The sequence below is a fragment of the Palaemon carinicauda genome, chromosome 19, assembly GCF_036898095.1.
Source record: "Palaemon carinicauda isolate YSFRI2023 chromosome 19, ASM3689809v2, whole genome shotgun sequence".
In the NCBI taxonomy this organism is placed as follows: Eukaryota; Metazoa; Arthropoda; class Malacostraca; order Decapoda; family Palaemonidae; genus Palaemon; species Palaemon carinicauda.
Genome location: NC_090743.1, coordinates 126,103,097 through 126,122,663, shown reverse-complemented (window position 1 = coordinate 126,122,663; position 19,567 = coordinate 126,103,097). Strand labels below are relative to the sequence as shown.

The 19,567-nt window shown below is 37.5% G+C and overlaps 1 protein-coding gene across 1 annotated transcript in view; it reads right to left on the bottom strand.

The window, feature by feature from the left end:
• Window positions 1-13,975: 13,975 nt before the first annotated feature.
• LOC137658379 (potassium channel subfamily K member 18-like) overlaps window positions 13,976-19,567 on the bottom strand; it is a 9,647-nt gene continuing 4,055 nt past the window's right edge. The window contains exons 3-5 of the mRNA XM_068393054.1: window positions 19,114-19,205; window positions 15,900-16,208; window positions 13,976-14,512 (exon numbers count right to left, since the gene is read on the bottom strand). Coding sequence (XP_068249155.1) covers window positions 14,313-14,512; window positions 15,900-16,208; window positions 19,114-19,205 — 601 coding nt within the window. The 3' untranslated portion in view covers window positions 13,976-14,312. The remainder of the gene's footprint in view (window positions 14,513-15,899; window positions 16,209-19,113; window positions 19,206-19,567) is intronic.

The window sequence follows — 19,567 nt, the reverse complement described above, 5'->3', positions numbered from 1 at the left end:
AGTCAGTTTCACCCTCGAGGAAGTGACCGCGTCGGAAACTCCTCTTTTCCTCTTCAATGGGGTAGAGGAAGCCATGGTTCCATGTCGAGAGTCTAGAACTATAGGCTGCTCTGAGGAGTGGCCAGACAGAGCAGGATTGAATGCCTGTGTTACGGCTCTGACTAGGGCACTGAACCAAGGCTGCTGACTGACCGAAGCACTGTCAGACAGACCCCCTGAAGGGAAAGGGACCGAAGGTTCCCTACGCGCTGAAATGCGTTTGTGGGAAGGGGAATGAGGCGATGGTGACCTGGCCGGGTGTAGTTCCTGTGCATGTGCACGGGAGAACATTGACAAGCACACAGCGCGCGGGAGTGTTGGCGCGTGCAAGCGGGCGAAAGTTGGCGAGCAGGTGATAGCTGGCACGTAGGTGAGGGCTGGCACACGGGCGAGCGTTGGCTTGCACGCCCAAACGAGTGGTGGCACGCGGGCGAGAGCTGGCGTGCTGCTGGCAAGTGTTGGCGCGCGCATACAGGCAATTGCCGGACGCGCATGTCCTGGTGCGCGCGCGGGAGAGACCTGGCCCGCAGGAGAGCGCTGGATTGTGCGTGTTGCTTGCACGCGCATGATGGCACGTGAGCGCAGGAGCTCTCTGACGTGCAGGCAAGTGCTGGTGCACAGGAGAGGTTTGATGCACAGGAGAGCGCGCAAGTGAGTATTGGCGCGCGGGAGATCGCTGGTGAGCAGAAGAGAGCTGGCCCGTAGGAGATCATGGGCGCATAGGCGCACTGCGTGCAGGAGATTGCCGACAAGCAAGAGAGCTCTGGAGCACAGGAGATTGTGGGCGTGCAGGAGATTGCCGACAAGCAAGAGAGCTCTGGAGCACAGGAGATTGTGGGCGTGCAGGAGATTGCTGACAAGCAAGAGAGCTCTGGAGCACAGGAGATTGTGGGCGTGCAGGAGATTGCCGACAAGCAAGAGAGCTCTGGAGCACAGGAGATCGTGGGCGTGCAGGAGGGCACTGGCGTGTGGGAGACCATGAGCGCGTGGGCGCAGGAGAGCGCTGACACGCAGGAGTGTGTTGGCGCATAGGCGCCTGTTGTAGCTGCCGTCTATGAGGGCGAGCAGGTGAAGGGGCACGCCGAAGCGTTGTAGTACGCTGACGAGCAGGCTGGTGTTGACGAGCTGCTGGTGAGCACTGATGCCCTATAGGAGGTTGGCGAGCTGCAGGGCGATGGCGCGCAGCTGCGCACTTCGGTAGGGCCTCAAGAGGCTTTACCGGGAACAAGAACGGTAATGGAAGGTCAGCAGGTCTGCTGGGTGGAAGGTCAGGAACTGATGTGCCCCGTAAGGGCAAACATCCACCGATGGGGATCGCAAACGATCCGCAGAGAGGTCCAGGACTGAAGTCGGAGGACTAGTAGCAGGTCCAGTGACGGTCGAAGGTCGGGGGCCAGATGACTGCAGCGGAGGCTCCTCTGCAGGTGAAGGCTGCGACGACAAAGCAGAAGAGTCGAAAAGGCGCCTCTAAGGCAAAGTGGAGGGCGAGCTTTCTGACGAAGGCGCCCTCTAGGGGCCGTTGGATCAGCAAGCTGACCGTACGCCGCAGCAGTTCTCCGAAGAGGAGTCTCTATGAGAGAACTCCCCCGAGGGGGAGAAACACTCGCAGGAGAGACAGACATTGGACTTAGTTTCCCCCTCGAAGGATGTTCAGAAACGGGGGAAACTAAGTCGGCAGCATCCGCTGGAGAGTCTGGAGGGGCAGAGGAGTCGGATGAGATCAAGGATGACACCTCTGACACCACAACGTCGACAGGGGCCAGAGGATCTACCTCTGACGGCGACGATGACTGCTGAACAGTAGCACCCTTGCGTATGATCTACAGCAATGCGTCCTTGGAGGGCGGACCCGAGAGCCCCAAGGACAACCAAACCTGTAACAAAGGGGTTAGTGACAAGGCCTCACCCGGGGGTAAGAGGTGGGGCCACTTTGCTAGGGGAAGCTACACCATCTCTCGAGGACCGGGGTTGGCCGACATTAACTTGGTCTACGCTACTACTCGACGGTCTCTTGTAGGAGGCCGAACAAGTAGGAGCTTAGGAGGAGGGTCGGGGGACGGAAAGAGGCCTTGGGTTTTCCTCCCTTTGAAGGAGAAATATCCCGCTTAGACTTCTTCCGCTGTCGCCCAAACCTCTCCCACTGGGAGGAAGACCACTCCCTACACTCATTACACTTATTATCACCATTACACTGTTGACCTCTGCATAAAGGACAAAGGGTGTGAGGATCTGTCTCTACCACCGACATAAATGTTCCACAAGGCCGGCCGGCGAGTCCAGGGCAGGTGCGCATAGTAGCAGAAGTCAACTTCACTAACACACACAAGAAAAATAAAAGGCAAAAAGAACAGATGATTAATGGCTGTCCAAATAAAGGTGAAGGATGAAGAGCTGCAACGTCCAATCATCATCCGAGCCAAAAGCAAAGTGAGCTCAATCACAGGTGTAAGGGGGGGGGGGGGGCATAGCAAGCTACCCTCCCCTAACCCCCCTCTAACTAGCGGTGTGGGTAGTTAACCCTCACTAAACTTTAATGGCTCGTCATTTCAGCTACGCCGAAAGTAATACCCCTAATAAATAGCGTGGTTTGTATTCCAGTTACGGAACAAATGATACTTTAATTACTAGCGAAACTGGAATTCGCAATAAGAAATGTGCTAGTTTGGCATTTTTCTATATCATGTTTAATGGGGGCTGGGGAATAATAATTTACATATAGCTCGATTAAAATCTGAAGTATTTCTCACCCCCAAGTCACTCGTTTGTTTATATTTGGGAGACTGATGGTGAGTTATTGGCATTGCGTATGTTTTGGCTGCGTTCACTTTTGCCAAATGTTTTGTTTTATTGTATGACATAATTATTACCTGGCTTTTAAAACCAATTACGAGCTTCCAAATATTTAAGCACAAGTTCCCGTATGTTGTTCTACAACTGCCATTTTTTTCCATCCTCCTCTTCAATTTCAACTTCACTACCATCAAAAAAAAGACTTCTCCAAGAGAGAAGTACATTACAATCAATGTGAAAATTTAGTGTAATTTTATCTATGTCAGCAATTGATTATGATGATGAAAACACTCTTCGTTCTGTATATAGCTATTGTTGCATTTCTGACCATTCTTATTGCTGCAAATTGCTCGTTTTTGGCATTTACTTACACAATAAATCCCTGTTTCCCATTGGTCTCCCCATAACTGTCTTTATGTAAGGGGTCCAAAAGCTCAAACATTGGTTTGTCTCAATAATCATGGTCACAAATGCTAAAACACAAGATAGCAAGTAGAAAAAATATAAATTTCATGTATTTGGCTCAAAATTAAAGTAACATATATTTAGCTGCTTATCAAAAATCGGATTTTGATCAAAGCGAATAATCTATTTTTGGGTGAGATAGCCATGTTGTCCTGATGGAAGGTTCCTTTAAGCAGCTTTCTAAGGGAAATTCGGCAAATATCCCTTAGAAAGCTGCCTAAAGGAACCTTCCATCAGCACGACATGGCTGAGCCCAAAAATTATATAAATTTCATGCATTTCAATCTAAAAGTAAGGTTATAGTAGGTTTCTTTGGTAAATTTATATAAAAAATGTGGGACACCATTTCTAGAAAAAAAAACTTTACTACTGTAAATGAAGTGCTTTCAACGAATTTCACCTTTATTTCCACTGCAAATAAGCCGATCGACCGTTATGGACCATCGCATTCCCGACAGACACAAATGGGAACCTGGGATTTCTACAAAATAGACGTAATTATTCAACACTTTAAAGGTTTGTAAAAGGGCACAGAACCGAGCAAACACACCTAACCTAACTTGGTAGTTCCCACGTCATAAACCTAGCCAGGGGGGACAAGCACCCCGGAACCACCTTCCAAGGTCACAGACCTAGCCTGGTAGCAAGACCCCAGACTCCCCTTCTCAGGTCACTAACATTCCAACATCACAGTTATATCTTATCACCTATTTGTTTGCAAAGGAAATAGAGGTCATTTTCAAAGAAAACAAGTTTTCTTTCTATAGCCCAATTTTGTTTTATTAGTAAAGTTTGTCTTGTGTAGTTCTATGATACCGGGTTTGAACAGTAAAATGATTTAGAATTATACTGGAACACGAGTAATTTTTCAATTCAAATCTTTGCATGCACCGTCATTTGTAAACATCGAAACCCCACGTTATCCCTGACCTGACCTAACCTAACCTTACTCATCACATATGACAACTTTAGCCTAAGTGATCTATAGTAGGACGCCATGTTTTTACACACGGAACATCTGTATTTACCTACTTCAAAGGTTTATAGGCTCTTCATGAATGGCAGAGGCAAGGGACAGTGACATTGCCCTATTGAGCAAGACAATGCCATAGACTGAAAATTATGTTTATATATATATATATATATATATATATATATATATATATATATATATATATATATATATATATATATATATATATATATATATATATGTATGTATGTTCAGTCTCTATGGCATTGTCTTGCTCAATATGGCAATGTCACTGTCCCTTGCCTCTGCCATTCATGAAGAGCCTATAAACCTTATCTTAAGAATCTCTGAACGGAACACAGCACAGATATTATGAGATATACCAACTACTTACCAGCTGATATAATACCAGGTACAATCGGCTTCATTAATTCCGGTACACTAACGTCTTTGATAGCTTCACGGAAGGTGTAACAGTAATAATGAAGCCAACTGTACCAGATGCCTAAAATAAGTTGGGTGTATCTCATCTAAAATTTCAACAAAAGGAAATTACTGTATTATTGTACTGTATTACAGCGATACAGATTTCATTTAGGTCATATACTAATTTCAAAAAGATTTTTAACAAACTAAAGCGCATTTTCAACCACATTATTCAACTACTTTTCACATTCGGCTCAAGTGAATATGCTTCATCGTAAATAACTATTGTTGATATAATGACGAATGCACAATTAATACAGATAATAGTAGTAGTATAGTAGATACACTTTATATAACCACTACTTCACTATTAAGTTAATGCTAACATACCTTTAACGTTGTTTAGAAGCGGTATAAGTCCACAAGACTCCACACTCAACTATGTAACAAGACTTCTGGCAATGATGATTATGAGAATGATGTTTCACTTTCACTACTATGTTGTTTACCCTTGAAGCTCAGACTTTTTGTATTGACTCTTGTAATTAAGGCAATACATCGATAGTATTTGATTCTAATCTAATAATATTTTGCATTATGATCTTTACTATAATATTGATATAGATACTTTCATCCTAAAATAGTCGAATAAAAAAGAATTAATGCAAGGCAAGAGGTGAAAGGATGAGAAACAATACCCTACTGTCATTTCTTCATTAATTTTCATATTTACATTTAAATTCTTATTTCATTGTTTATATCAACAATATAATCAAAAGAATATTTTATACATAATCACGAAATCATAAAACGAATGAATTAATTTAAAACGCATTTAAGTAATTTAGTATGCTTCTCCAAAGATGTGTATCTGCTTCTTACATTTTCAAACATAATTTGGTGTCCTTAATTACTAGGCTACCCTTATCACAATTCTCAAACAAAATTCTGTACAAAGACCATAGTGTTATGATTACAGTACAAAATCACTAATATCACCATCACTACAATCAAACTTTTTATAACAAACTAAGTAAAAATAGAAGAAAAATACAGATTTTAATTAGGCTACCAATAGATACAGCTGTTAAGTTATAAAAACACAATTGATATTCATTAAAATATCTCATTTACCATACCTCTGTTGGGGAGGGGATCAGCCTATAAATAAAAAAAATGAAAACTTTTATTTCCCATTGTTCTAATTCCCAGGTTCATATTTTTGTTTAATAAATAAGGATCCAATGATATCAACAATGGTAGACTAAATTCTACCACCATAAGATTATGACTAGTCTGGTGCTAGCAATTTACAGACCTTAAGCTATGTAATGTTATCCTGATAACCTGAAAGCAGTGTTCAGAAAAAAAAAATGTGATATGAATCACCATTCACCAGCACTGTATATATATACAGTATCTTAAAAAATGCCACTAACATAGAATTTGTTAAACATAAAATCTTAGTCACTGGTTTTTCATGTTCTTTTACATATCTTTCGTTCTTTTCTTTTTTTAAATAAGGGGTATAGAAACTAAATAACTGTCAAACTACTCAATACAGGAGCAACGTAACATTACTGAAGGAAAATTTGTGATATCTTTGTAATGAGAATGCTGTTGGAAAGAGAGCAACTGATATCCATTTTCTGTTGAATAAAAAAAAAGGCTTTTTAAAATGAAAAATGGATTGACAGTCAAAAAGTAAAGTGTATAGGAGTAGATGGTGAAATCATAAAACAGGAAACTTGTATTGGACCCAAAAGGCAGCAATAAAGATTGAAGAGAAGTAGAGCGAATGGTTATAGGTGGAATGTAAGGTGAAACAGGGCTACACAATGTCCCCTGATTTACTTACATTCTATAGTACAAAAAAAAAAAATGGGGAAATCAAAACATTACCAACAACAGATTTCCCGATGTCACCAAGATGATTGTTGATTCAGAAGAAACGCTGCAAAGGCTTTTGCAGAAGATAACAGGGGTTGTGTAGGGAAGAAAAAGTTAACGACCTTCCACTTGATGTCAAGAATAGCAAAAATGTGGCAGCTTTCAAGAAAAACCTGAAAACTTATCTCTTTGGAAAGTGTTATAATAGTGATCAGAAAACTATTAAGCCTGAATACAAATGTTAGCGAATAACTGAAAAGATACAGAGCAAAATATTAACTGGAAAGAAATTATTTTCACACATCAAGGCCCGCCTGAACAGACTCTTAGTGTCTGATGGAGGGCGAGAAATAAACCCCTAAAAGTAAAAGTACAGTAAAAGTAAGTAAATATCAATGTGGTGAACTCAGAATGTGTGGTAATCGTAAAAGGACATGACCAAATCAATTGTAAGCTAAAACAATGAAAGAGGTACCACAAATTTTTCATCCTAGATGGCCGATTACAACAATGTATGTTGTAGTGTCGAAACTGAGTATAGAATTGAGGAAGCAAAATAATATTCAGTGACATGGGAAAAAAAATTATCAATGAAAATTAATTTATCAATACATAGTGAAATAAGTTGGGGGAACATGTATTTGGTTTATTTTGTAGTGTGGGAAAAAAATGGTAAGATGCTGGATAAGAGACTGGTATCAACAGAATTGTAGATGTGGCGGAGAACTATGGGATTATGGGTCTGACATGGCTATCAAAAGCAAAAAATGAGAGAAGTTTAGGTGGAATGAACAAAGAGAGGGAAACTGATAACCATTATGAAAAAACAACAACTATATATATATATATATATATATATATATATATATATATATATATATATATATATATATATATATATATATACTGTATATATATATATATATATATATATATATATATATATATATATATATATATATATATATATATATATACATACATATATATATATACATATATATATATATATATATATATATATATATATATATATATATACATATATATATATATATATATATATATATATATATATATATATGTATATATATATATATATATATATATATATATATATATATATATATATATATATATATATATATATATATATACAGTATATATATATATATATATATATATATATATATATATATATATATATATATATATATATATATATATATAATGTATGTATATATATATATATATATATATATATATATATATATATATATATATATACATATATATATATATATTATTATCATATATATATATATATATATATATATATATATATATATATATATATATATATATATATATCAAGGAAAACTGAGTGACTAGGGGACAGAAAAAGTAGCAAAACTCATGCAGATGGTAAGGATTTTACGAGACTTGACGTCATTCATCGCAAAATTCTTGGCATACCCACATTTAGGATGAAGACTAGACAGGTTACTCGAACACAAGACTGGGTCTGAGAATCTCTGATTGTGATGTGATGCTGTACCATTTAGGTCTTAAACCCCTAAAACCATAACAACCGCATAAGAAATATATAAGTGCAAATGAAACGGGACTAATTTTTCAAATGAAAAGGCTGACCCCATTACCATAATACTGAAAAAAAAGATATACATTACAGATTTTCTATAATTAGTTATGCAATACTGTACTACATAAATCGCTCGCTTGCGACAACAACGTCATAACTCAAAAAAATTTAATTTTGAGTTATCCATACAGATATTTTCATATTCAAATGCTGATTTTTATTGGCAAAAGTGTCATAATTTTAGCTAAAAAATTGATCGCTAGAGGCGCTAAATGTCCTGACGACATAACATGATATAAGAGTGTTTTAATTGTTTAAAATGGCTCTCCTGAAAAATAGCTATTTTTGAGTTATGACGACGTTGTCGCAAACGAGCGAAATATGCACAGCAGAACAATTCATATGAAGACAAAAAGCAGGAATCTGCGGCCTTCTTACATATTCACCTAACATTCATGATCTGGATAACATTCATTTAGGCTTACATTTTATATAAAATCCCTGAATAAAACTATGCATTCCATCTGTTTCTTGGCAATGAAGAAAAATATGTAAATCACTTATTGATATATTAAGACCTTAAGTCTGTCATCTGATAGATTACTATAGTAAATTCTTTCTAGCGAGGCAGATTTGCACCGACTCGCAGCGGTGTCCTTTTAGCTCGGAAAACATTTCCTGCTATCTGATTGGTCAGAATGATCTTGTCCAACCAATCAGCGACCAGGAAACGTTTCCGAGATAAAAGGGCACCCCTGCGAATTGGTGCAAATCTGCCTCGCTAAAAAGAATTGACTATAGGAGCTGTAACACCAACTTTTCAGCTTGGTTAATAGGCAAAGCCTAAGAGGGATAAAACTGTGTATAAAACCATATCAAAAGGATAGAGACTAACTTATCTACATCTCTATAAAGCATTTCTTTATGAAAATTATGAGGTAATTAAACATGTAGTTCAAATGAATATAAGGTTGATTTTATAGTTTTGTCTTTTACCAGATACTCATTTCTGTGTACACTTGATATATAAATTCCTCTCTTGATTTGGATGAAATACTGTCCAACATGGAGCAAAATATTACGATTAGATGAACTTGTATGCATATTTTTTTTTAAAAAAATTGTAAAGGGACGCTTCAATTTTAATTTACTGAACTCTATTCTACTCTAAATAAGGAAAACTACCCTAACTTCTTTCCAGGAAAACATATGAGCAAGTCAAGTAAGAGTCAATTCAGAGGTGTGCCCACTTAGCTTTGTCCTTTTAACCCAGCAAGAAAGGTCACAATTTCAATGTCTTACTTTGCATAGGGAATGAATTACACATCTACCAAACATTACAAGGATCACATACACTCTTCTGGTTAGAAGCTAAAATCTTGTAAATGGTTACTAGATAGCATCATCCCATGTTCCTAAAAGTTATTTCATAAATACTAACAATAACGATAAAAAAAAAGTCGCAATGGAATTCAATCATTTCTGCAAATGTACATTTATTTTGTGTCTTCCAAATCAATATTATACAATTAAGATTCAAGTAAAAAAGTCTTATAGATTATTGGGAGTAATTTGGCATTAACTCGTAGGTGAAATCATGAAAGCCAGTTCTCTTCGACAATTTTAACTTGTGCACACAATATATCTACATAAATATAACGCAATGTTCTAGTATCAGATCCCTGGCACCAAGAATTCTTAACAATTAAGATTTAAACGTTAAAATACAACCATAGAGAATGTGATTCATTAAAAGAAAAGGCATGACACAACACTATCTAGTGACTTTTCACAGGATTTTGTAACATTTTAAAAGGAGCTCTTTTTGAAATCTCACCAACTTGTCCCTGGAAGACTTTCATACAACAAAGAACCAATGTACAGAGAAAATGAGATTCATACACACAATTTTTATCAGACATATTTCTCTGCTTTTCATTATACAGAAATATCTCCAGAGCAGTATGTCCAATACCTAAAAGTGGCTAAGTCAATAATAATGTCCTATTTTCTCTCCCTGGAAATACTCAACAACCAAAGAAGAAAACCTAATCATTCAAAGGTCTAGAAACTTAATCTCTGGTTATGTATTTCTAAGTTTTTTATTCTTTTAATAGATAATTCAGACCTTGAAATCACTTTATCATAAATGCACCTTCTCACACTTCTGGAAAAATACTTGATAAAATTGATTAACTTCTCAGGCAAATAATTTCATTTATATGAATGTGTTGTTGTCTCACAATCTATCAATAACCTTTCCTAACAACTTTGCTTGACTAGGTGAAGTACTGTACAAAGAAGAAAACAAACAAGATTAACATGTAAAGGCACATCCTGGTATAAACACCACATTACATAAATGAATGAATAAACAGGAGGTTCAAAGAAGAAAAGTGCTATGACTGAAATTGATAAATATCATACCAAGAATTAACAATGCACTGCATTAATGCTTCATTAAAATTATATCCCTTTATAAAGTTCCCCTCTTAATTGATAAATCATTCAGATTGTGCTGAGGATGGTTGTAGTTCGTCATTTTCTTTTTTGACGTGGATTAATTGTTATCAAATTAAGGTGACCTGTCAGAACACATTCTTTCCCCATAAGTATCCCTTAGGGCTCGGCCAGACCAAGCGCGGCTAGCGGCGAGGTTAGCGGCAAGAGGTTATAGCGGCAAATTGAAACCTTGGGTATCTTATGTAGGTGGCCAGATAGGAGGCGCGGGAAGCCTCGCGCCTCCTAACTGGCCACCTACATAAGATACCTAAGGTTTCAATTTGCCGCCATAACCTCTTGCCACTAACCTCGCCGCTAGCCGCGCTTGGTCTGGCCGAGCCCTTACCAAGGTATGATGATGAAGATGACATATAAATCTGCTTTTTTCTGGACTCAAAGAATGACAGAATACAGCTGTCTGTGTAATAAAAATCCCACAAAATAATTGTAACATAACACTTTTGGCTTTCTTAAAAGAGAAAATAAGATATTGAAAATCTACCCAAGCACAAAAGTTTGGACTTAACAAAACTTTCTGAAAGATGCTCCGAGCCTAACTGCAAACATGGTTTGAGATTCTTTGCAACTCAGTTCCCTTTAGTCATTTATGCTTCATCCATTTCCTTTGGTCATGTTTTAATTACACGTCTAACGTCTTTAACTTCAACTTGTTCCAATTTTCTTTTTCATTTAAGAATAAATCCTTCAGGGAAGCCATATGAGAATCCATGAATGCGACTCACTTACGTCATTGAACAATAATCATAATAATAATAATAATAATAATAATAATAATAATAATAATAATAATATCTTTATCATCTCCTCTTACGTCTATTGACGCAAAGGGCCTAAGTTAGATTTCACCAGTTGTCTCTATCTTGAGCTTTTGAATCAATCCTTCTCCATTCATATTCTATTTCTTGCATCATAGTCCTCAGCCATGTAGGTCTGGATCTTCCAACTCTTTGAGTACCTTGTGGATCCCAGTAAAAAGTTTGGTGAACTAATCTCTCTTGGGGAGTGCAAAGAGCATGCTCAAACCTTCACCCTATACCCCTCACTATGATCTAATCCACATATGGCACTTAAAGTATCTTAAAGTAATGTCATCTTGTTGCATAATCAAGTGGATGTGAAAGAGAACTGGAGTCATACACTGCTTCAGACTAGATCTTAGTGAATTTATTGTATTCTATCAAGAATAGGAAAAGAATACTTATAAAAAACCTAAAGATCTTTTCAAATTAGGAACCCAGGTAGTTGTGACACCAGATTTTACAATACAGTACAGTACTTCAAAAGAGGCCTACTGTGAGGTAATGTACTTGCCTAATATAGTTTAGTGTTTGGGACCATGATATAACCAGGTACAGTACCAGAGTATGAATGATAAAATGAATGAACACTTTGCTTGCCTAAAGGGCATGTCCCTCTCTAGCAATTCTCTGGTCATTCTTGTGAGCTTGGGATGGGAGGTTTAGGGTAGCACATAGTTCTACCCAATGATTCATCAGTAGGCATTGCCTAACACTCTCTGGTCCTAACTTGGGTGGAGTGTGGACTTGGGCGCTGATCCTGATTATATGGCCAGTGTCTACAACATTATTCTGTCCCTTGTTTCTGCCACTCAAGTGCAACAATTGAAGTTAAAACCTTCAAGTATGCATGGAACATCCTCATTAGAACAATGCTGTAGAGTAAGATAATCATAAGTTTTCCGGTCGAAAAGTAAAAAATCAAGATGGTAAATACAGATATTGCAATGGTTACAATAAGCAAATGGTGTCAGTATTGGATAGCTCTAAAGAGGAGAAGTGGCAATATAAACACTGCAATATTTAATGTATGTATTACCTTTGCACTGTTTTAATGAAGTGTAAGGTTAGCCATCATTATTTTTTCCCAAGTCTCTACATCAAGCATATCCGTAAAAACAATGTAACTATGGTTACTATAAATTTGATTTGATCTGAAGCCTATCTCCCGTGAAAAATTAAAATGAAATTCCCACTACACACAACTAAGAAATTAATATTACCGAAGTACTGCATAAAAAGGACATACCTGAATATCCAAGGTTTCTCAAAGAGTATTACCATAATAATTAAAATAAAAGCTTGTCCTTACCTTTACACTTCATGGCCAGTTTCAATTTTCTCTTCACAAGTGATGCATTTCATTTCCTAACTATATTATTTTAGGTAAACTTGGAACTTTAAGGCTGGTTTAATATCTTTGTACTTGTCTCAAACTTCCACTACTGGAATGAACACATTGTTGGCCATACATTTTATTCACTCTTCTTTATCTTTTATCTCGAGGAGCGTAACACCGTAGATTGAAAACTCAAATTTTCTGATTTGATTATTGCAAATTAAAATCCTCATTGTCGATTCTTCCTAACCGCAACTAGCATAGAACATCTATACCTTGTAAAGTCTATGGGCTCTTTTAGTAGAAAATCTTATTCTTACTTCTCTGCTTAAGATAACTACAACTGTATGTTACAAATTAAAGTAGAAACTTATCTTTGGATATGTTTCAACAGAAGACTTTGCCAACAGTTTCGTCCCATTTCACAGGAATCTCCATCCTCAAGTAAGACTGTAAGGGAACCAGACCAAAAGACAAATTGTAAGATCCTACATGACTGTTTCTGAAGTCTGAGCTGGTGAACTTAGCATCTAACTTACAGGGAGTAATAGCTAATGGTGAAAACTGGCCTTGATCAAATCACCAACAAAATTTAAAGATAAGACACACCTGGTGACAATATTTTTTTTATCTTTAGAGGACTCCTAAAGGAAACTGGCATAATTACACCACAACCAATTAAATTATTCTTAGTCTAGGCAAATTTGTAAAAGTACATCAATAATTAGTCGTCTGGTTTTCTAATGTTTCCAAAAGGTAAAAATATTTCAAAACTTGATGCCTGTTATTTTAGTACATCTGCAACCATCCTCAGTATGTCATCCATTCCTCCACTCATTAAACGTTCTCATGAATTTCATGATGAGTTTTACATGAATATTTCCATAAATTAACTAACATCAAAGCTATTCAAAAATAAATTTCCCCAGTCGCCAAATTTGACTTCCATTATTTTTCATCAGCATTAAGAGACATTACTATCTCTTAAGCCCTGTCCACACTATCGAGCATGCTCGACGGGCAAACTGCGATACCAGGCCACAATAGTTTGTGAAAATGAGGGTTGATGACGTCAGAAGCGGGAAAACTAAAGGCAGGGATCTGGCAACACTGTATGATGCCAGATCCCTGTTTGTGGTTTTCCCGCTTCTGACATCATCAACCCTAATTCTTACTAACTTGTGTGGTCTGGTATCACTGTTTGCCCGTCGGATATGCTCGACAGTGTGGACAGGGCTTTAGATGACTTTAATTACAGATGTATTTCATGCAAAGCATCAATTTCGGGGCCATAGTTACCATCCTTCTTTGAGGACTTGAATTTCATCTGTGCCACTTCTGTAGTAATTACTTCTTTCAGTACTCATTACCTCACTTTGAACATTAACTCACTTTTCTACATTCATCGGGGAATACTTTGGCATAGTTTTTTTTTTTAATCTTTTCAGCTTGTTTTTCAAGCCTTTATCAGTCATCTTCATCTTCTTCTTCCTTTAGAATGCCAAGTCTTCTAGCCATGGTTTTAATGTTATTGATAACTTCTTCTTGGACCAGATTGAAGCTCATGGCCAACAGTGCTATACCAAACAGCAGGTATATGGAACACAGGGCAATGCTGAGCTCAACATCTTCATTGATGTTTTGAGATGGAACAAAATCACCAAAGCCTGAAATATGAGAAGGAACAATTATTCTCAAGCTTATGCATGTCAAATGTTTAATAAGATTACGTACACACATGTTAATACCTTCGGTATACAGAACAAACAGTACGTAAACATGATCATGGTACATATACAATTTCTGAGTGTACTTATGAATTTGATTTTTTTTTTTATAAAAAAAAAAAGAACAAATCATATAGGCAAGCCAACTGAGTCTAGAAGTATGAGTCAATGGTTATTTCACACCACATATATCATAATAACAGAAAATAGATAGTAATTTTGAACCTACAGTATCTTAACTACCCATAACATTTATATAAAACAAAAACTTGTAAATGAAAATATGAAAACATTTATAAGACTAAAATTCTATTTTGAGTAATTTGCATAAAAAAGAATGACCTTTAATCCAATAATCTTACTTTTTTAGCATAGAAGACAGTAGTACTGTAGATCACATGAGGTTAATAAATAGATAAATAAAATTCCCATTCCTGTATCTCCCACGAATGAGACGGAATATAAAATGAGCTCTGTTATATTCCTTCAACCTTTATCTGCATTGCACTTTTCCTTTTACTCTTCATCTATTTTCTTTGTTTTCTTTGTACCTTGCTGTTCTACTTCTTTAACTTAACGTTGCTCCAACTCTCCTCCATTCATCTACGAACAGATTCTTTGGGTGAGCAGCATGCGAGTCTCAAGATGTGATTCAATGGGATTGTAATACTTTTACATCAAAATAATAATCTTCATAATGTCTTAAAATCCTCACTACTAATCTATCTATCTACCAAGGTACTTTCCTCTTTTGGAAGGTAGCCAACATAAAAAAAAGGAACAAAAGGGCACTTTTATTCCCGAAGCTCCTCCCAGCCTGACAAGGGATTCAGCCGAGTTTGGTTGGTACTGCTAGGGGTGCCACAGCCCACCCTCCCCTGTTATCCACTGCAAATGAAGCTGCATATGCCGAATTCCCTACTGCTGCTACCTCAGCGATCACCAACACGGCAGCAGGGCTCATTGGAACTGCATCACAATGGCTCACCATTGAAGGATGCTCTTTTGCCTCTCTCACATCTATCCTCCTATCATCTAGATTCTAGAGCTTTCTTCACTCCATCCATCTACCCAAACCTTGGCCTTCCTCTTGCACTTCTCCCATGAACTCTTGCATTCATCACCTTCTTCAGCAAACGACTTGTTTCATTTTCTCTACATGGCCAAACTACCTCAACACATTCATATCCACTCTAACTGCTAATTCATTTCTTACACCCATTCTCACCCTCACTACTCTGTTCGTAACCCTAATCGAGATACACCAGAACTACTCCCCAGACACTAATACTGTTACTAATATCAAAGTAGTTAAAGAACCACACACCTATAGTGGTGAGAGTAATGAAACAGAAGTATATGCTGTCAAGGAATCCCCAACCTTCCCATCCAGAGAAGAGAGCAGCACCACCCAGGATGTAAGCAACGACCAGCATGACACCAAGCCAGATGGGCACGGGCTTGTCTCCAACGAAATCTTCGTCCTCTTCCTCATCGTACTCGTCCTCATAATCGTCGTAGTACTCTTCATCTAAACGGGAAAGACGACTTCTGGGATCAGCGGGTGGAGGTAAATGGCGGGAATATCTTTCAGAGGAACGAGGAGAGCGGGGCATCTGAGGGGAGTCCAGGTAGCCTGCCGGAGCATTTGGTATATAATTCATGTGCTACATCAAGTAAATATTCTGAGGAGAAAGATGATATTAAAGTAGATGTTGAGACACAAATAGGCTTAGTGATTTATTGCCTTTTTGAAAACACTCGGTTCAAAAGAAATGGTGAAAATAATAGGGTGGTCAGCTACAATAAAAAGTAAACACAAATGCTGTCTTGCAAATAAGTGTGCTTGCATAACTTATGAAAAAGTAAAATTCGAAGTACTGCAAGTCTCAAAAATATCCTTTTTCTAATCTTAACAGTCGACAAGGAAAGCACAATGAATAGAGTGTAAGAGTCAAAATAAAAGAACAGATCTGGAAATAAATCATAAAGGATTATGAAACCAAAATTTCCAAGATTTCCATGTTGTTAGAATACCAATAACAGGTTTTGACAAACACAGATCATTTACAGCATCTAAAGAAAAGACCAGGTTTGGCAAAATATCAAGTTCCCAAACCTATGTTCATAGCTTGCATCATTAGAGTCATGTGTCATAATGTGCAAATAGATATGCATCAGTATGTCTACAGACAGCATGTGTTTTGGGTTCATAAAGCTCTCATCAAAATGAAAAATCTTGGGAGATATCAAACAAAAATGAGAGAAAAAAAATGTACAGTACTTGGCACTGGGAGTTGTCTAAGTGAGTGTATGCAAGTACAGTACAGCATTACCTTTTATATATACAGTACTACTAACCATTACTTAATTGGAATATGGACATGAAACACAAGGGGTAAGTGGACAAAACTAAGGCATAATATGAGGTGAATCTATTTTCAATGTGAGAGGATAAGTAAATGTTTCCTTCTTGGTGAGGAAATAGAAAACTATACTACATAGCACTCGACATAGACCCCTGGAAGAGAAATGAATTAACAAGGTTTGAAAATCTGGTTATGTGTCTGTTCAAACCTCAAGGTATTAAAAATCCAACTTCTTTCATTGCTTGGGGGGGGGGGGGAGACTTAGTGATTAACACAGTGTTGGTTTCTTAAGAGAACCATTTTTTTTTTTCTGTCGAGATGATTTTTTGAACCAAGTCAAATGGCACTGGAATCCACATGACATAAATACAATTTCATCTATAAATTTATGAGATGATAACCAATATAATTAAATTTCAGTAGTTACGTTATTATTTTAATTCTAAATCTCACTACAAAATATAGTAATGGGATATTTTGGAGTAAAGGAGAGGTATCACTTTCTTTTTTAATTAACCTTAGCTGACCTTGAACCTATGCTTCCCGGTTCACTTGAATACTATACAATTGTATTAATTTTTCCTTGAATCTGAATACTGTAGGTGTAGTTTCCATTATTCACCTGTTTCATGAAAAAATAAAAAGTTAAAGTTGAAATTGCGGGTTTTAGGTCTCCACTCAGATGATCTACATCATTCTCCTCGGGCGACCATAAACCAGCAGGGACTATCACTAGCCCCCTCTAACCTCCCCCTCAGGCACCACCCTGGGGAGTACACCCCGGTAGAAGGTCTCACAGTATCCACGTCCTGGCGGGGACGCGAACTCAGGACCTCTGAAACAGAAGCCAGCGACGCTACCAACCTAGCTATCTGGAGTATTAAGAATATAAAGAATACAGTATAAATTTTACAGTTCCCATATATGATTCAGATGACTAATTCTATTTGACTAAGAAATGACTTTACTTATCATAAATAGCTCAAACCTGAAATCAAATCATGTACTCTGACTTACAGACGACAAACTTCAGTTCCCTGATAGAAAGCCTAGGAGATTTGCATCAAAAGATTTCTTCATAGGACATCTAGACGAGACAAAGACCCAATTACCTTGTTATTAAAAGGTCATGTTAAATGCATAACTGACACCTTCCTTAACCAAAGATCAACTGCATGTGTTGTAAAGTGTCACAAACGAGTTACTGAACAAGGGACGAATATAAGTTTTTTGGGCTCAGGCCATGTGTCGTCCTGATGGAAGGTTCCTTTAAGTAGCTTCCTAGGGTATATTTGAAGCTACTTAAAGGAACCTTCCATCAGGACGACATGGCTATCTCACCCAAAAATAGATTTTTCCCTTTGCTCAAAATCCGTTTTTTAGTCCATAAACTGATATAAACTTGTTTTTATACATAACTATTGTCTAAAGATCTAGCATGTAAAAATAACTCATCATACAGCTAAGCACAAGCGCTCTTTTATTCCAGCAGTACATTAACTCCTATGTATCGTCTCTCACATAGGATTAACTTGAGCAATTCATTAGTCCTTATGATCTATATGACCTTACTAACACAGGACTTCATCAACTAAGTTCGAACCAGCGCCTAAGAGCAAAGCTCGAAATTTCTCCTTATAGCCGAGACTAAATTGCTCTTTAGGGTGAATGTAGTTTGTCGGGACATGGTAAACTAAGAATATAATAGTGTAAGAGGATTCGCAGTGTAACTCCCCATGGTAGGTACGCAGGTAAAGATACGGCTCCTAGGTTAGGTTAAGCGAGGTGAGGAACCTTAGGTTAGGTGGTGGTTTTTGTGTCTGTTTCCCAGATAGCTAGGTTGGTAGCGTCGCGGGCTTCTGTTTCAGAGGTCCCGAGTTCGCGTCCCCGCCAGGAAGTGAATAATGTGAGACCTTCTACCGGGGGGTACTTCCCAGGGTGGCACCTGGGGGGGAGGTTAGAGGGGGCTAGTGATAGTCCCTGCTGGCTTATGGTCGCCCGAGCAGAATGATGTAGATCGTCTGAGTGGAGACCTAAAACCCGCAACTTTAACTTTTAACTTTTTAAAATGTGTTCTTCCTTCTGTCCCAACAAACTACAAATGCTTTGGCTCTTAGGCTCCTGCTATTCTACACTTTATAACATAAACTGGCCCTCTTGACCTCAACTCACCTCCACCAGATATCGTTCTTTGACCTCTGGGCTGATGGATGACAGGAAGGTCAGGATCCTCATCTCTTCTGCTCCTTTTGCTTTCTCGTTCCCTGTTAGATCAATCGGTGGAATTGTTAATAAATGGAAAATGATTGAATAGTATCATTTGGATTTAAAAAAGTACAAATAAGCAAATTAAGGCATGTCGTAAAATTTTATAACGAATTCATATACTGTATCTGTAATTAGGTTATATGATATAATGGGAGGAATTTCTCATATAAATGCTTATCCAATTCTCACTCTTTCGTAGAAATATTTTTTTTTTGTGAATCATATTCAATTCATTAACACATTAAAAAATAAGGCAGAATTAAATTCTGGTTGACAGTTATGCTCAATAATCAAAATAAATACATAAATATCCGTCAGGGCATTCAACGATCGTTTGTTTACATAAATATATATATAT